This window comes from Pezoporus occidentalis, unplaced genomic scaffold (assembly GCF_034315485.1).
Source record: "Pezoporus occidentalis ecotype Australia unplaced genomic scaffold, CSIRO_AGI_Poc_V1 ctg90, whole genome shotgun sequence".
In the NCBI taxonomy this organism is placed as follows: domain Eukaryota; kingdom Metazoa; phylum Chordata; class Aves; order Psittaciformes; family Psittacidae; genus Pezoporus; species Pezoporus occidentalis.
In genome coordinates, this window is record NW_026916263.1 from 1,643,156 (window position 1) to 1,659,387 (window position 16,232).

Sequence of the window (16,232 nt, forward strand, 5' to 3'; positions counted from 1 at the left end):
GGATTTGGTGTATTGTGAAAAGCGCTGTTGATGTGCATTCATTTGAAGAAGACAGACGGAGAGGACCAGAGAATGGAAATTTTTTTTTTCTTTTCTTTGAAACTTCGGTGAAAATAAAATAGTAACAGAAAGGTTAACATGTGCTTATAGAAGTTCAGCCATTATATAAGCCTTGTAGCTGATTTCAAAAGGAGAATAAACCACAAAAGCATTTTAAGATTTGTACAAAAGGGGTAAGAAATGTTCCATTTTCTGTGTTACTGGTATACGCTTTTTTTAGTATGGAGTTTGTTAGATAACAGTAAGTATAATAATGTTTTAGCTGATTCTCCTAAACATGCAATTAAAGTACATTAGTACCAGCATGCTAGTTTATGTTCATTATTAAATGTAAAAATCTGAGAACTCTGCATTAATGGAACATAAAATTTGAGATTTTAGTTACACAGAGGTAAGGGAATTCAGATTGATGGTTCCCATAGCAACCTATCTCTTCCTCCTTGTGTTTTTCATTTCACTACAGCCTTTCATTACTTGATTGCACCATACATTGTATCATGCAATTTCATCATAAAATTTCATCATTATATAACTGTGCAAGAGAAGAAGAGAGAGAAGGTTGTCTTCACTCAACACCTCCTAACTCTAATATCAGTGTTGCACAGAGGGCATAAGTGATGCTTAAATGTACCAGGCCCATTATCTAAATATTTTCTGCTTTTTTCAGGTGTACCTCCATAAATTCAGCTGGGTTCTTTGGAATGGCTATAAATAATAAAGCAGTCAAACACAACAGCATACCATTCCTTCATAATTGGCTATTGTCTCCCTTGCCACGTAGATACGTGGCTCCAGTGAGCAGAGAAGAGACCAAAGCATTTTTCATTTGTGGCTGAAAGATTTATCCCATTCAGATACAGGAAAGAAAGTGATAGTGGAAAATGGAGGGCACTTTTGGTTTCTCTCTTCTGACAGTGGAATATAATTTACCAAATTACAACTCTGTGGGTTGTCATGGTCACTAGTGGAGTTATCAGTTAGACATCATTGCAGTGGCTTCTAGACAACATAACAGATACAGGAATCTGTAGAAGTAGACCTGTAAATCGGAATGTTTCCATACTGTAAATTTTGATTACAGATGGGGAGCCAGTGGGGTCATACTTTTCATTGCACAAACAAACATATGATGAACACAAATGATTGAAATAGTTAGGTCTTTGTTACAGAGGATGTCAAAATGGAACAGACAGAGTGGGCTGGTATGAACCTTTTGGAAACCTTATTGACCAACCTGGTCTTTTTTATTTGGTGGCCATACTGTGAACATTTTCAAGCCCAGATATGTGTGGATTCTCAAGCCCTGGAATGTTGTGGGGAGCAGTTCCACAGAAGATGGAAGGAAAAAATTACATACCTCTCTACAAAGATAAGCAAACTAAAATGACAGGATGGAAAACATAATAATAATTTCTAACCTTTGCCACTCTTCCTGTTAAAAAAATGCTAAAAGAAGAGGATAATACTGCAGAGACAGAGACTGGGTTAGGAAAATGAAAGGCTTTCCTCCTCAAAATCCTTCAAATTGCAATGATTCCACTGCCTTGATAAAATCAGACCTAGCTGATTTTATCATATTTTCTCTTGTGCTTTTGTAGTGATGCTAAATTTTGCATGAAATGAAAGTAAATAGTTGTTTATACTTCATTTTATAGCAAGCCAGTATGTCACTAAGTCAGCATTTCTCCTCTGAGATTTATAGAGCAGGATTTAGACTAAATTGCTGGCATATGAGATTTTAGCCAAAGATTGTTTTCATTTAACCATTTTGTTTTTCAAATGCCTTGGCTGATTTTAGGTTACTGGAGTCCTATATAATTACTTGTTTAATTGCTCGGAAGAAGTGGAGCTTCCGTAGTTCAAAAGTGGCTTATTTTCTTTAAAAATAAGTGAAATCTGCCTTGGGGTTCTCTAGAATGTAGTGCACTGTACAAATGTGTAATTTTATTCTTTTAAAAATTCCCTGAATAGTCATTAAATCTTTGGAGACTAACTAATCTCCAGGACGATGCAATAGGCCTGGCTAATTTCCAGGCTTTGCAAGAGTCTATGACAACTCAACATGGTAAGGAAAATTATTTCTAAATCACTGCAAGACTGGGTCAAAGACTCCAGGCTGCAGAAACCCAGTTGGTCTTCTTAATGATTCCAGTCTTCACCAGTGTGCAGAACCAGCCTCTGCTTTCAAGTGGTGACATAGTGTAAAGGAGAAGAGGAAAAACCGTTACAGCGTCCAGGGAGTTTTTGAATAAGAATGGATAAGTTGGATATTGGTCAGTACCACTCTCAGTTGAGCTGTCCCAACTTGTGTTATGTTGCAGCACAACAATGAAGGACAAGTTTCATGAAAATTGCATGTCCTCATGCAGAAAAAGAGAACCAGAAATTACTCCCAAGGAACGCTCCCAGATGAAGGCAGCATAGCAGCATGAGCCCTCAACACGCAGAAGCAACAAAGAATCAGCAGAAGGGTGGGTGAGGGGGCAAGAGAAACCCCGAGAGACCCATCCTCAGGAAAGCTTCCCTGAATATTGCACTTTAACCCAAAATGTAATTCACGGAGAACCAGGCATTAGTTGCAGCGCTCTAAGCAACACAAAGCTAAGAACTGAGCCTCTGACTGCAGCACATGTGGGGAAATTTCTGTTGCTTAACCTTACCACAACCCCCTGAAGCACATTCTTTTGGTTGGTTGGTTGGTTGATTGGTTAGTTTCTTGTGGGGGGGGGAACACTGCATTAGTAAGCTCAATTAGCCATGTCAGCCAAGGCACTAGCCAAACACACTGGACGGTTTTGCAAGGGAAAGGTTTGCCCCTACTTTTCAGGCCTACAGTTAATTCTTGATAGAACTCTAACATGATTTCACTAAATTTGGTCATTGGGTTTTCTGGGGAAAATAGAGATTGTTTCTACTCTGCCTGTTGTGGCAGCAACCTGCTTTCTAAGGACATGAAAATATGTATGTATGAAAGTAAAAACATTGTTATTTTGGGAGGGAATCTGTTCTCATTTTGGGGACTGCTGTAAGACATTCAGTGGATTACATTGCCTTTCCTCCTCTGCATATCTGAAAGATGGCAGTGCATTTCTGAACTTCTACAAACCACAAAAGTGACTGTTTCACATGAGTGCTAAATAGAGAGTTGCAGGGCTTCAGGCATAGTGAGCATGCTGAGGATAAGGTGCATCTTCTTTCACCTAGGCATGGTCCTGTAGATGCAGCAGACAAGGATTTGGGGATGATGGGAGAAGAAAAGATTCAAAGAGGCTGCAAAACATCCCCCCTCTTACCTTTTCGCATTGCTTTTTGTCTGGTAGCATTACAATCGTGCAGCTACCTTCCCTCACCTATGCTCATACAGTTGCAGTTGTGTTGATCTCTGGGAAGAAAAGCAGGTCGTTGCCATTTGTAAATAGAGAAGCTGGGCTGTCATCTCCAAGCTTGGAGCTGAGGATGCCATCCAATCCTGCTTACATCAGCATCATTCCACACTCTGTGTGACTCAACAGGACTCCATCAGTGACTCAGATGAGCTCAAGAAAAGGTCTCAGGAGTGCTGATCTGGGTTTCAGTCTGGGCAGTTTGATCCAATGAATCTTTAAATAGAATATTTTACGTATTCAGAGGACAACTGTTTTGTACTTACATGAAGGGAAGGACATTAGCTGAGATTAGTTATTCAGATATAAAAGGGAAATTTCACTTTTAATATATTGTATGTATTAAATGTGTGAAACAGCAGCAGACTGCAAACGCCCTCTGTAATTGGTTCATTTCCAGCTAGTAGCAGAAATCATACATGACTATGTCTGTTCTGCAAGTTAACATTTAAAAGATAAAAGGGGGGTAAGGGAGAGTGGAGAAGAGTAGAGAATCATTCAGGTTGTTTAGCTTCTTCAAGTTTGTTTATGGTGGATTTACGATTTTGTCATGGTGTCAGTAGTAGCTCATGAAGTCTATATAGATATGAAGGCTGAAAAGACTACATTGAGTCAGCCTTCCACGGTTGTCTAAATCTGCTTCAGAGGTCCACAACATGAGTTTGGAAGGCTCAAATCTCACAGGATGGCTCACCATCACTTTGCTGACTTAGTGAAAATGTGAGGTTCAGGGGGATGTCTCTGCAGAGAGAACAAGCTTACAGCTTTTACAGGAGTAAGAGACCTCTGCTTTTAAGTCTCAGGTAAAATACAGAAGACAAAGTATAATTTTTAGCAAACGATAGTACAGAAAGGAGGTGTGATATTATAATACCTGCTGGCTTTAATGGCGGCAAATTGGGCATTGCCAGAAAGGAACTAATTAGGAAATACAGTTTTCAAAAAGGAGCAAACAGCTCAGATGAGAGGCAGAAAGAAACCAGTTAAAGCATCCCACATTACTACACAGCACAAGCATTGCATCTTACTAAGACAAGAGTACTATGTGATCTGAATGTTGTAACTGAGTTTGCTTAGCCAGGTTTTAACTTGGAATTAACTGCAAGTTGTCTAAGGAAGGCTGTAGACAGACCAGTGAACTCTTTGAAGAGGTTTGACTGAGACATTTTTGGAGCTAGATTTGAGAAATCTCTTACAAATACTGACTTTGTGAGCTCTTGCTTCTCATATTCTTCTTCTTAATGCAGACCCTGACTGTTCTTCAGTCATCTGTCAAGATAGATCAGTTAAAACCTATTTGAGGCCAGGCAACCATTCTCAATTGTAAGCTACTGATTTCATTCTCATTTTAAGCTTTTTTTATCTCTGTTACTTATCTTGGTGATGATGATTGTGGCTCTGAGGGTTGATTTGAGCTGCTGAACTTGAAATTCATCTGGTTTGATTTTTCACTAAGCATCTGTTTTAGCAGTGCTCTTTTGTGTACATTGAGCTTCAGCACTGTGCATTTGTGGCACTGTAACTGGAGTCAATAAAAAGTAAACACCATATCTAGAAGCTCTTAATCACTATTTCACAGCCACATTAGCAGCTCTGTCCTCCCCCTTGTCCTATTAAAAGCATACACTTAGGAATGGCAGGGCATTGCTAATGTCATTCCTTTAATTCAGTTTAGGTACTCCTCCTTCTTCTGTGAAGAACATGAATTCCTAAAGTTGTTGAAGGTGGTTTGTTTTTTTTTCATTTCTTCCTCCTGCATATTTCCTTAAAGTAAAACACCAGGATATTACACTTTGAACAGTATGCATCCTTTGCTTTTAATGTTCATTCATTTCAAATGTATAAATGTGTTAAAATAAATTGCATTCTGGGTGGGTATATTAACCTCTTAATGCTATTAGAAGTGGGGAAGCAGGGAGGCTACTAGCACAGGCACTTTGCCAGATTGCCAACTTCATTCTTTATTGACTGATTTGTTTCCGAAGAAAGAGGTCCGTATGGTCTCCTTTTGCCACCAGAACTGGAGACCTACAGCATCAGCATGGTGGATCGCTAATCACTTTCCTTTCCTTTCCTTAAAGCATAATGTAAAACCTTCCAGTGCTGGGGAGTTTGTGTTACTTAACACTGCTGAGCATTTCTTGCAGCCTGTGTCAAGGATTGAACTCTCCAAATTATGTATTTCAGACCTTGAGAAAGAAAGGACTTAATGGCTGTGACAGCCCAGACCCTGATGCAGACGATTCAGTAGGTCACAGCCCTGAGTCTGAGGACAAGTACAGAAAAATTAATGAAGATATTGATCTAATGATCAGCAGACAGAGATTATGTGTAAGTACTCTGAGCTCCCTTTCATTTTTTTTACTTTCTGATATTTCTCTGAACCTGGCAGGCATTGAACAAGAAAGAAAACAAAGGTTGTGAAAGCCCCGATCCTGACTCCTCTTACGCTCTCACCCCACGCACTGAAGAAAAATACAAAAAAATTAATGAAGAATTTGATAATATGATCAAGAGCCATAAAATACCTGTAAGTACCAAAGGTTAGATGGCTGTCTGCTGATAACTGCTGCAGTAACAAACCATAACCCTTTCAGTTCTGGCTTCTTAAGGAAAACATTTCAGCTGGAAACAGGCTTTAATAGCCCAATATATAATTAAACACTGTGGTCAGAAAATTTCACACAACATTATTTTTTTGCCAAGTATCTACCTCTGACACACAGACAAAGCCTATTAGAGCTGAAATCTGCAGTAGGAAGTGAAATATACATATATACATTATATTCACTTGATTTACAGAACTGTTTCACCACACCACTCACCCAAATTATATTTAAAAAATAACAATGGAAATCTTCCTTTGTGGACAGGCTAACAAGCAAACCCACAGAATACTTTCTGTGGTAATATAGAAAAAACAATGTAGAACTGAAATTCCTTTATAAATAGTAATTAGTGCTTTCTGTGCGTGTCACTTCAGTTCTCAAGTGTCTCTGCTAAACTCAGTTGCAGCACTGAAGGGTTACAGCTACTTGCTCGCTGCAGAGAAACACTGCATGGGAGCCTAGTGGTAGGATTCAGACATGTTTGTGTGTTGGGGTGATTTTAGAGTTTTAGCAGAGAATTTGCTTTGACCTCATCAGCATTTCATTAATGCTTTAACATGAGCTAAATTTTGTTTTAACCAATTCAAAATTTCTAACCATCAGTCATATGCCTTGCCAGATACCTAAGAGAAATAACTCTGCATGTGCTATTCTGTTTGCACAAGACATACAAGGGGAGAATACTTTGTCGTTATGTTGAATACTGCATTTATAAAGCCAACAAAAAGAGTGTGGAGGTTTGGAGGTTACATAATTTGCAGAGGTAACTGCTTGCTTCTAAGAGATCTGTGTTCATTCCTTGTTCCCCCATGTAGGTTGTATTGTATGATTCTGTATACCCAGAATGAGCAAAGTCTCTTCTATAGTTCTAGTCAATTGTGCATACAAAATCTGATACGTAAATTGAGGATGCCTTTTAAGGATGTTCAGATTCTGTCTCATACACTGTAAATGTTCTTTCCATTCATTCTGAGCAGAAAGATTTTCACTCAAGTTAATTAAAAGTTGAAGAAGTTCTCACATCATGGCAAATGTACTTTTGAAAAAATTACTGTAATAATAAAGATTTTATGTGAGACCAGATTTATGTGATAAATCAGTATTTGGAATGACTGGTTAAAGATGCCCAAATATCAGGGAGGAGTACATACATATTCCATCTTTCTTACCTCCTTTTTTATTTGCTTATTTTGCATAGTTGTTTTTCTCAGGATGGAATTCAGTTTGACAAATGATGACTGCAACATTCAGGGTGACTCTTACAAGATGAAATGCTTAACCCTTTGTCATATCAAAATCTTACCAATTACCATTCCCTTTTTTTTTCAAGAATGACCTTTGGCTTGTTCAAAAGAGAGGGATTTCATCTCTTTTGATTGAAATAGTCTCTTCTGATTGAAAAGAGACTGTTTCAATCAGATAGTATTTAACCAAAGCCATTTTTTCATCTTAAAAACTGTGTTTGGCATGGTCCTTCAGATCCTCTGTTTTTTCTCATACTGCCTGTTTTTGATCCAACAAAGCAGCAGATATCATAACCATGTGAAATCTTAAGACATGAAAAAAGGAAAAAAAAAAACACCTTGTAATACAACTTGTTCCAGTGACAGCGAGTTCTATCACTTTCTTTGCCTCCATAAACGTTTGGGAAAATCATCTTTTCTATAAAACTAGGAAAGTTCTAGGAATTAGAAACAACACAGTTAATATAAACATGGGACATCACTTTTGTCCTCCCAAAAATTAATGGAGTTTCCCTCTGGTAGCTTTTACTAAATTTAATCTTTTGACCTTAAAGGTAGTCCTACTTCTGCTATTAACATAGTGATGAACTTGGTTTTCTGAGCTGTATTTAGGGTATAAAGTGACTTCCGACCTTGCAGGGATGTTACAAGGTACAGTGTGTTATCTTTTTGCAAAATTACTTCAGAGACATTTCAGAGATACAGAACTGCAAAAGGTTAGTGCTTCTTTTCATGTAAGATAGGATATCCCTTCTCTGAATACTTCACAGAGAGCTCAAGGTCCGTATGCTCCATCAAGCTTCTTCCCACAAAAGGAGGAATCAGTAGATGTTCTCCCCTAATGCAACAGAGGCTACTTTCCTTGGCATAAGCCAAGATGTAATAGCCGATATGTTGCTCAAAGCTAGAATATAATGGAAATTTTACATATACATTTTATATATGATATTGCATACCATAACATCCATAACTCTTCAAATCAGTATAACTTCAGGGAAGTTGTATTCATTTACTTGTGATCATCAAAGGCTACCAAGAAAGTTGTGGGGGGAAAGGGGAGCAAAACTGTACAAAAAGTCACCAAGTCAAGTCATTAAATCACTACTTACAAAATATATAAAACAATACAATGCTTGTGCCTGGTCTTGTAACATAATAAAGCTGCTGCCAAATGAAAACAAAATTGGCTTTTGCTCCTAACAGCTAAGGCCAATAATATTTCTTCAGATAATTTTCGAGGGATAAGTATTTATATTGTTCTAAAACATCTGATAATAATTAGACATTCATTTATAATTTTCATCGGAGTGATGAAAGCAGAGGAGACAGAAATAGTCAACTAGAAGGGAGCTATAAGTATCTCTGTCTCTAAATAAATGAAGGCCTGGTTGAACATGGGAGGGATAAAAACAATATTTAACACAGAATGTTTGGTCAATTAATTTCCAAGGGGTTCGAGCCCCCAGCACTTTGCTTTGCACAACATACCACAGCTTGTGGAGCACACATCTAACACAGTGTGTGCTGTACACTGACAGTATCCTCTCAGGTGAGCCATCTGCCCTCTTTGGCAATTGTGTCCAAAGGAGAAAAGACGCAAAATGTGCAGACTGCATAAATGTTAAGATAAGGCTTCATCTATGTTAGTAAATTAGCAAATGGCAAAGAATGTACCAAGGCAGTGGGTGGTACTTATCCCTGCCCTGAATTGTTTGAACAGTCCCTGGTACACTTTTGGCACTGGCCAAGTAACGCTCTCCCAAACAACCCAAACAGTCTTAGCTTTGTTTGGTTGTTAGCCCAGGCCCGGAACAATTCCCAATTGTCAGATTATATATAGTCATGATGGTTTTGAGGTTGAGAAAGCTTAATAATATGGATGTGGACTGCTTTGTGGCCTCAGATGGCCTCAGTTCCTAGGCAAGTTTAATTTACTAATATAGATATTACACAATGCATCATAAGCTTTAATGTCCGTCAGGCCTAGCTGGAATAGATATGCCCTGTGACTTTCTACCAGGAATGACTAGGGAATCTGCAGAAGGTTGCAGTTCTTAGTGAAGGTCATGCAAGTCTGTCACAAAATTTGGGCAGAGCAGCACTGTAGCTAGACATTTACTGTTTAATACTGGTGCTTATCCAAAGTTCTGTCTCTGACCTTTAACTACTGAAGAGAAGAAATAAAAATTACTATATTCCAGGTAAAGTGTGCATTGTGATGCAAAGCCAGAGAATAAACTGACTTTACCCTCATAAAATTTCCTATGAAGTACCCTGTAAGTAGATATAAATATATCTGAACAGTAGGCAAAATTGTGAAAATGAAACCATTACTACAGAAATTAAGAAAATACTTTAACTCCTTTTAAAAATATATTTTTAAACCTCTAAAATGAAATCTGAGAAACTGTTTCAGCAATGTTTGTATGTTTCAGTGATAATCAGTGAGACTGGCAGCCACAAGAGCAACTGAGGCTGGAGCTCTTTCAAACTGTACTAACATGGAAAAAAAGTTTCCAGACCTTCAAAGGTTTGGTTTGTACGTGTAAGAAAGAGCATAATGATGAAAGCAGACAAGCCTGTGAGGGCTGGCATTTGTGTTTTAGCTTAGGTGACTCCACAGAGATTGGGATTACGGAAGTAAATTAAGAAAATTCAGGCAGTATTAGTGTCTACCCAAGCTCAGAGGACTAATTTCACAGATTGCATGACAGAGGTGAAGAAGATATTGTGCAACATGCTCCCCAGTGGGTGACACTCAATCTGACATGGGCTGTCACTCAAGCAGGCAGAATCATGTGCTGAAATCCACCAGGCACAGAGATCTCCACCACAGCCCTGAACACTGCAACAAGAGGCTCCATGTTGGCTTATGCAAGTCTCACACCAGGCTGGAGGTGGAGCTAAGACATCTATCCTCATAGGAATTCACCGGCTAAAACCTTTTGAAAAGGCAGTTGCTGACTTTGGGCTCAGGAGCAGCCATGCACCTCTAACTTACAAGGAATTTGGGAACCTTTTGAGTCCTTCTGTGGGCAATGAACAGGATGTCTTGCTTAAAGATACCTTCAGACTGATCAAATGTTTCATATGTGAACCTATTTCCAAAAAGCCTAGACCTCAGTTGTGACATACACTATTACTCCTTGTGTTATGCACTTTGTAAATTTTCCCATAAAGAGAAGTCACACATGCAGCTACCAAGCTGGACTTGAACTATAAGAACAGCTGCAAGAAAACACATGGATGCTCCTGTGAGAAATAAATAACACACTTCAGCAATTATATTTTTCATCACAAAATAATTTATTCTCTTTTTTTTCTGTTTCTGAGGCACAAACATTAGTATGTTTCAGATCCATACAAAACCCAGCAGGTCTGTCATCGCTAGTGCCATACCTGATCTCACCCATTATGCTATGGCCACCTCTCACAACACCAGGCCACAGGCTACATGAAGGGTTTCAGAGCTAAATTAACACCTTCAAATAAGTCCCAAGGCATTTGTGTAATGTAGCCTTCACATCATGCCCTGAACTAAAGTCTTACTGTGTGTTTCAGTGGTTAAGCAAAATGATTCCTCTATATTTAGAGCAGAATTATGTCTGCCCCTAGAAAGGGGAGAAGACAGAGAAGAATAACCTTAAAGGATAACTGTGACTGGATGGCCAGAGCTGAAATCCACAAGGCACAGCCAACAGCTTTAGCCAGCCTGAGAAGAAATGTGTGTGGCACAAGGTCAGGGTGCCTCTGCTGCCTGACACAGCAGATAATGTGTCTGGCTCTCAACATCCTCCCTCTAGGTCCTGGAAGACTCACCAGTGCTATCAGCTGCCAACAGCAAAATTAAAACCTGTGATTTCCTCCCACTGAAGATGTTACATGGCTGGTTTCAAGAATTTTCTGATGGGTTCAGACTCAAAGCTTACAAGATTTTTTAATGTCAAATTAAGGGGTACTTTGTTTGCAGTGAGGTATTTGAATATCTGAAATCATGGAACCATATCATAGAATAGTTTGGGTTGGAAGGAGCATTCAGAGGTCTAGTCCAACCACAAAATGCTGTCAAGTAATTCTGAAAAAGTTTTCTTTCCATTCACAAAAACAATAAATCAATTAATTAAAAAAAAAAAAATTAAAAATTTAATTTAAAATCTATTTTCTAGAATAAGTAGATTAAATATAGAGTCTGATTTATTTCAGTGCCACCAGAGTCAAATATTTTAAAGAAATTCAGGCAACTGCCACCCAAGAAAACCCCAACCAACCAAGAAAACCTGAGTTGGGATTTCTAAGACTGTAATGAGAATTGGGTACTGCATCTCTTCACACCCTCTGTCAGAATGGTCCATAACTTGGTTCTTTTTTGAAAGAGATTCTTGCAAAGGAAAGTGGTTCAGGAAAGGATCCTGCCTTAAAGTATGAAAGCAGTATATTGGAAAGGTGCAACTGAACACCACCACTGCCCTCAAAAAAACAACAACAAAAAAAAAAACAACCAAACCTAAGCAAACAAAAAATAGATTAAATTATAAACAAAACAAAACACCAAAAAGACCCAACAAAGAACCCAAGACTGGTGCCTATCTAAAATTCTTGCATTTGCTACCTGTTCCTGAGTAGAACTTTCTTTCTTTTAAGCCCATCCAAGCTAAGATAGAAACTTTTAAAAAAAAAAGTAACTTACCATGTTTATGCCTTTAATGTGATTTGGGATCATTCTGGTTGCTAAAGCAACATAAGCTGAAATTAAAGCTTTCCGTTTTGCATTCCACCCCTTCTAATTTTTCTCAATGTGATGAAGTGACCATAGTCATGTGCCTTTGATCTTGCAGTCATGTGTTAACACTAGATTAAGATATCACAAGTGAACAATGACAACTTTACAGAATTAAAGACAAAGAAAATTAAGCTTCATAAAACAAGATTTTGTTTTAAACTAAAGGGGAAAAAAAAAAAAAAAAATATTTCCAGTTCTTACAAAGTGTATGTGGAAGCTGCATTAAACGAAGATGGAATCATGATTTGAAAGAATCATATTTAAAAGCCCTGGTAACTCTTTGAAACTCTTCTCTTGACTTTTGAGGGCAGGGGTGTGGATGGGCAAGCGTAAGTATTTTAACCACCAACTACAAAATATTTGAACTAAATATAGAGAAACTGTACTTGAAGGCTGTTGTGCTTCTGTACTATTCTCGTCTTTGTTTCCCTTTTTTGCTCATACAGGCTGTTCCACCACCAAACTTTGAGATGCCAGTTTCTATCCCAGTGTCCAACCACAACAGTTTGGTATACAGTAACCCAGTCAGTTCGCTGGGAAACCCCAACCTTTTGCCACTGGCTCATCCTTCTTTGCAAAGAAATAGCATGTCTCCAGGTGTGACACATCGGCCTCCGAGTGCAGGTAACACAGGTAGGCTGTGTTTAATCCCATCCTTTTAAATGAGCTTTAATCAGCTGCTTGTCTGCCTTAGGTCATTTTAAACTGTATGACTGTGCTCTGAGAAACAAGAGCTCTGTTTTTACCAGTCATAACAGTTTGTCCAAAATTGCTGCGTTGGAAAAAGTCAAAAGAGCTGAAGGGGTTTCTATTCCTGATTTAGAAAATTTAAAAAAAAAAAAAAAAAGTAGAAAAAGCTGAATATTGACTAAGATTAAAGGAAATCAATAAAGGATAAAAGGGCAGACAATTTGCTGTTTTATAAAATGGTAGCCTGTCTACTTAATTCATGCACGAATTCACTATACCATAAAACTTAACAGGGAGAAAATGTAGCCAATGCAAACAAGTTGAAGCGAGTAAAATTGGACACTTGTTCCTTAAATCAGCAGTCTTGAGGCTAAATGCAGAATTTATTACTATTCGAGCATTCACAGGTTCCTTGATGGGTCAATGTTAGTTGAGATCTGTACTGAAGTGCCTTGTATAGCAAGAGACTGCTTTTCTCTGGTGATGATGAGGGCTCAGCTCTGAATAGGATAGATGGAGATTAAGTTCATTCAATCTGTCTGGCTGAAGCAACATCAAGATCCTTAAGTATACTGGGTTCAGAGAACCATTTGAGGTCCCCAAGTGCAAAGAGAAGTTTTAAAAATCCTTAGAGTGAATATCTATGAAAAGCTGAGGAAATTAAAATTAAAAGCTATGTAAATACATATTACAGATTCTCAGTTATGTTCTCTTCCAGGAACCTTCAAGTCTCTTCCACCCAATCCTATGTGGAAACCTTTGCTGTTTTGACTAATACTGAGATAAAGAGTTTTCAAATGAAGGACTACCATACATGCCTTTCAAATACTAATTGATTTTTTTCACATGCTGTAGAAGTATGAAAATAAAATAATGAAATGTTGTGTGCTACGTATTTTGTTTGTCCTTGAAAGGCAAATGTCTTGTATGAGTAACTTTAAAGCATTACAATTTTATGATTATGGATCTGATCTGATGCCTGCTGAAGTTAGAGGAAAACAGTAGCGAGTAGTGGATTGGGCTGTTTGAAGTTAGAGAAAATGTTTTGAATATTTGCCTTTTATAATTTATCGTGCTCATTTGTAGTATTTCATTTCAACCCCCTAGGTGGCCTGATGGGTGGGGACCTCACAACCGGTGCAGGCACCAGTGCAGGTAAAGAGAAAATCATTTATTTTTCTGAGTGAAAAAAGGACTTCCTTCAAAGGCTGAGTCCTAAAATAGCTCCATATTGGAGGTGGAATATTAGAAAGTTGTTGGCATAGGTTTATTTCCCCCAGATGGGGGTGACGAGTTGATATTTGTGCTTCTCTTATTAGGAGGAAGAGGCTTGTTTTCAACAATGTCAGAAATCTTGCACCTCAACAAATTCCACAGACAGAGATGTCTGCTTTCTTTCACATTAGCCCTCCTGTAAAAACTTCTGGATCCCTTGCATAGCCCTGTTCAGGAAAAACTCCTGCTGAAGCCAGTGTCAGAAGCCCTGACTCTTTTCAAGTCAGAGAGAGTTTTTCCATTGACTATAGTGGAATTGGGGTTTTGTTTTATTAATTTATGCTTGAGTAAAGTTTTCAACATTGAGTCGCTCATTAGACTTCAATCTACTGAGCATAGATCTGATTTCAAGCCCCTTCTCTAAGACCATTGCTAGTCAGCAAAATCTGTCAGCATTTACTTAAATAATCAGTAATTAACTTAAGCTTAGTTTTACATATTTGCTTAAGTGCTTTGGTACACAACAGGGAAAGGATTTTCAAAATACCCATGCAGAGAAAAAGATTATCCCCTTTAGTCCTGCTCCCACGGAACTAATGAGACCTGTACTTGCTAAGGTCTGTGTTATCAACGCAATGTTGTCAGAGTAGTCCCCTTTGCTCAGTGAACTCAGTGGTTTGTTAGCAATGTCAGCAATCTTGCATTATTCCAAATAGGGATTACAAAAGACAATGGCAAGATTACTTTTTTCAGTTTGAGAAGTAAACACATATGTTCGAAGAAAATAAACTGAGTGGTAAAACATGGAGCGCATCCAATTTTACTGGGTTAACTGCTCTCAGAAAGAAACTGTATGGAAAAATAGCTGGAAGATCCATTTTGTGCACTATAAACCGGAGCTGATATATACGCGGATTCTGACATTGTCTTATAAAATTACTTATAAAGAGATGGTTTTCTTTCTTGGCTCTTCTTATCCCACATTAGACAACCCCACACATTTTATCTTCACACATAGATGAGTAACAGATGTTTGTGTGACGCGTTTGTAGTAAAATTGAAGCTGCACTGCATTGTATCAGAAAGGCACTTTAAACTCATGCTGAAGCTTTGAGGGGTCATTCTGTATTAATTTAGGAGCAGGGAAGGCAGGCCACGAGAACTTAGCTATTGTTCTCAAAAAAAAAAAAAAACACTATAGAAAATTATAATTTTGTTAATTATCTTTTGTTAGGCTCCGAAACACAGCTAAAGAAAGATTAATTCTGGCGATGCTCGCGTTTCATCTCCTTTTAACCTCGTGTGTAACTTCAGGAAGGAGCAACGGAGGGGATCGGATAGGAAATTGCGCTATTGAGGGGCTCCCTCTACTGACTTTCTAAGAAATACCGTCTTCTTGCCGCTGGTTTCCCTGTTCGTTTAAAAAGACTTTAGAAAGCGATTAGTAAAGAACAGAGCGTTGTCTTTTAAACGGGGCAAATGATAAAAGTTCGACAACATGTGCGTTTGGCTTAATAATCCTGGTGCTTAATAAAATCTGTATATCAGTAGGCCAGTCAACAATTTATATTCTTTTTAAGTATATTTTTTCTTTTTTTTGGAAATATATTAAAAACATATATAAGCGTAGGAAGAGGGATAGCTTGATTATTTACTCACTAATTAAGATTTCGTATTTCCTGCACACAGTGTTGTGCATTAAGCTCTCAAGTAACTTTGGAGCAGGTAATTGATTTGCGGGGCATGTATATGAGGGGCATTGCTAGGAATGCATCATAAATTTTTAATCATATGAATAGTTCTTTATCTGGCAATAAGAGCTTTAAACACCATTAAAGAAGTTTTTTCTAAATCTCTTCAATGCAGAACAGTAGGGAGAATTTGATACAGAGCTGAAGGAAGATGAAAAAGTCTCTGTAAGGTTGAATCCTCTGTCTGAGTTGCACCATTTCACAATGGTACTATTTTGGACAGTTCTGTTTCTTTAGGGTGCAGAAGAATAAACATCGAAAGTTCTCTTTGTTCATCACTGTTCACAAAAAACAGAGACCTCTGTGTTTTTTTCTGTTTGGCATCTTAGAAGCTGGTGGCATGATTGTGTGGATTAATCTGTTGGGTTTCATATTTCCAGCCAAATTAGAACATTATGAATTTGCATTTTTCTGCAGTGTCCAAAAATAGCATATATTCAAAATAACATGCTCCAAGAAGAAGAGTCTAAAGGATTTCATTTCTGCCATTACAAAATTAA

At 38.0% G+C, this 16,232-nt stretch overlaps 1 protein-coding gene across 13 annotated transcripts in view; it reads left to right on the forward strand.

Annotated features, from left to right (window-relative positions):
• The window catches only part of MEF2C (myocyte enhancer factor 2C), a 124,246-nt gene that overhangs the window by 82,099 nt on the left and 25,915 nt on the right, over positions 1-16,232 (forward strand). For 7 of the 13 annotated variants that reach the window (XM_062605194.1, XM_062605202.1, XM_062605200.1 and 4 more), the window contains exons 4-6: positions 5,631-5,774; positions 12,523-12,709; positions 13,874-13,921. In XM_062605194.1, the coding sequence (XP_062461178.1) occupies positions 5,631-5,774; positions 12,523-12,709; positions 13,874-13,921 (379 nt within the window). Of the gene's footprint in view, positions 1-5,630; positions 5,775-5,835; positions 5,974-12,522; positions 12,710-13,873; positions 13,922-16,232 lie in introns of all 13 variants that reach the window. The other 6 variants (XM_062605198.1, XM_062605201.1, XM_062605204.1 and 3 more) reach the window with 3 other exon arrangements.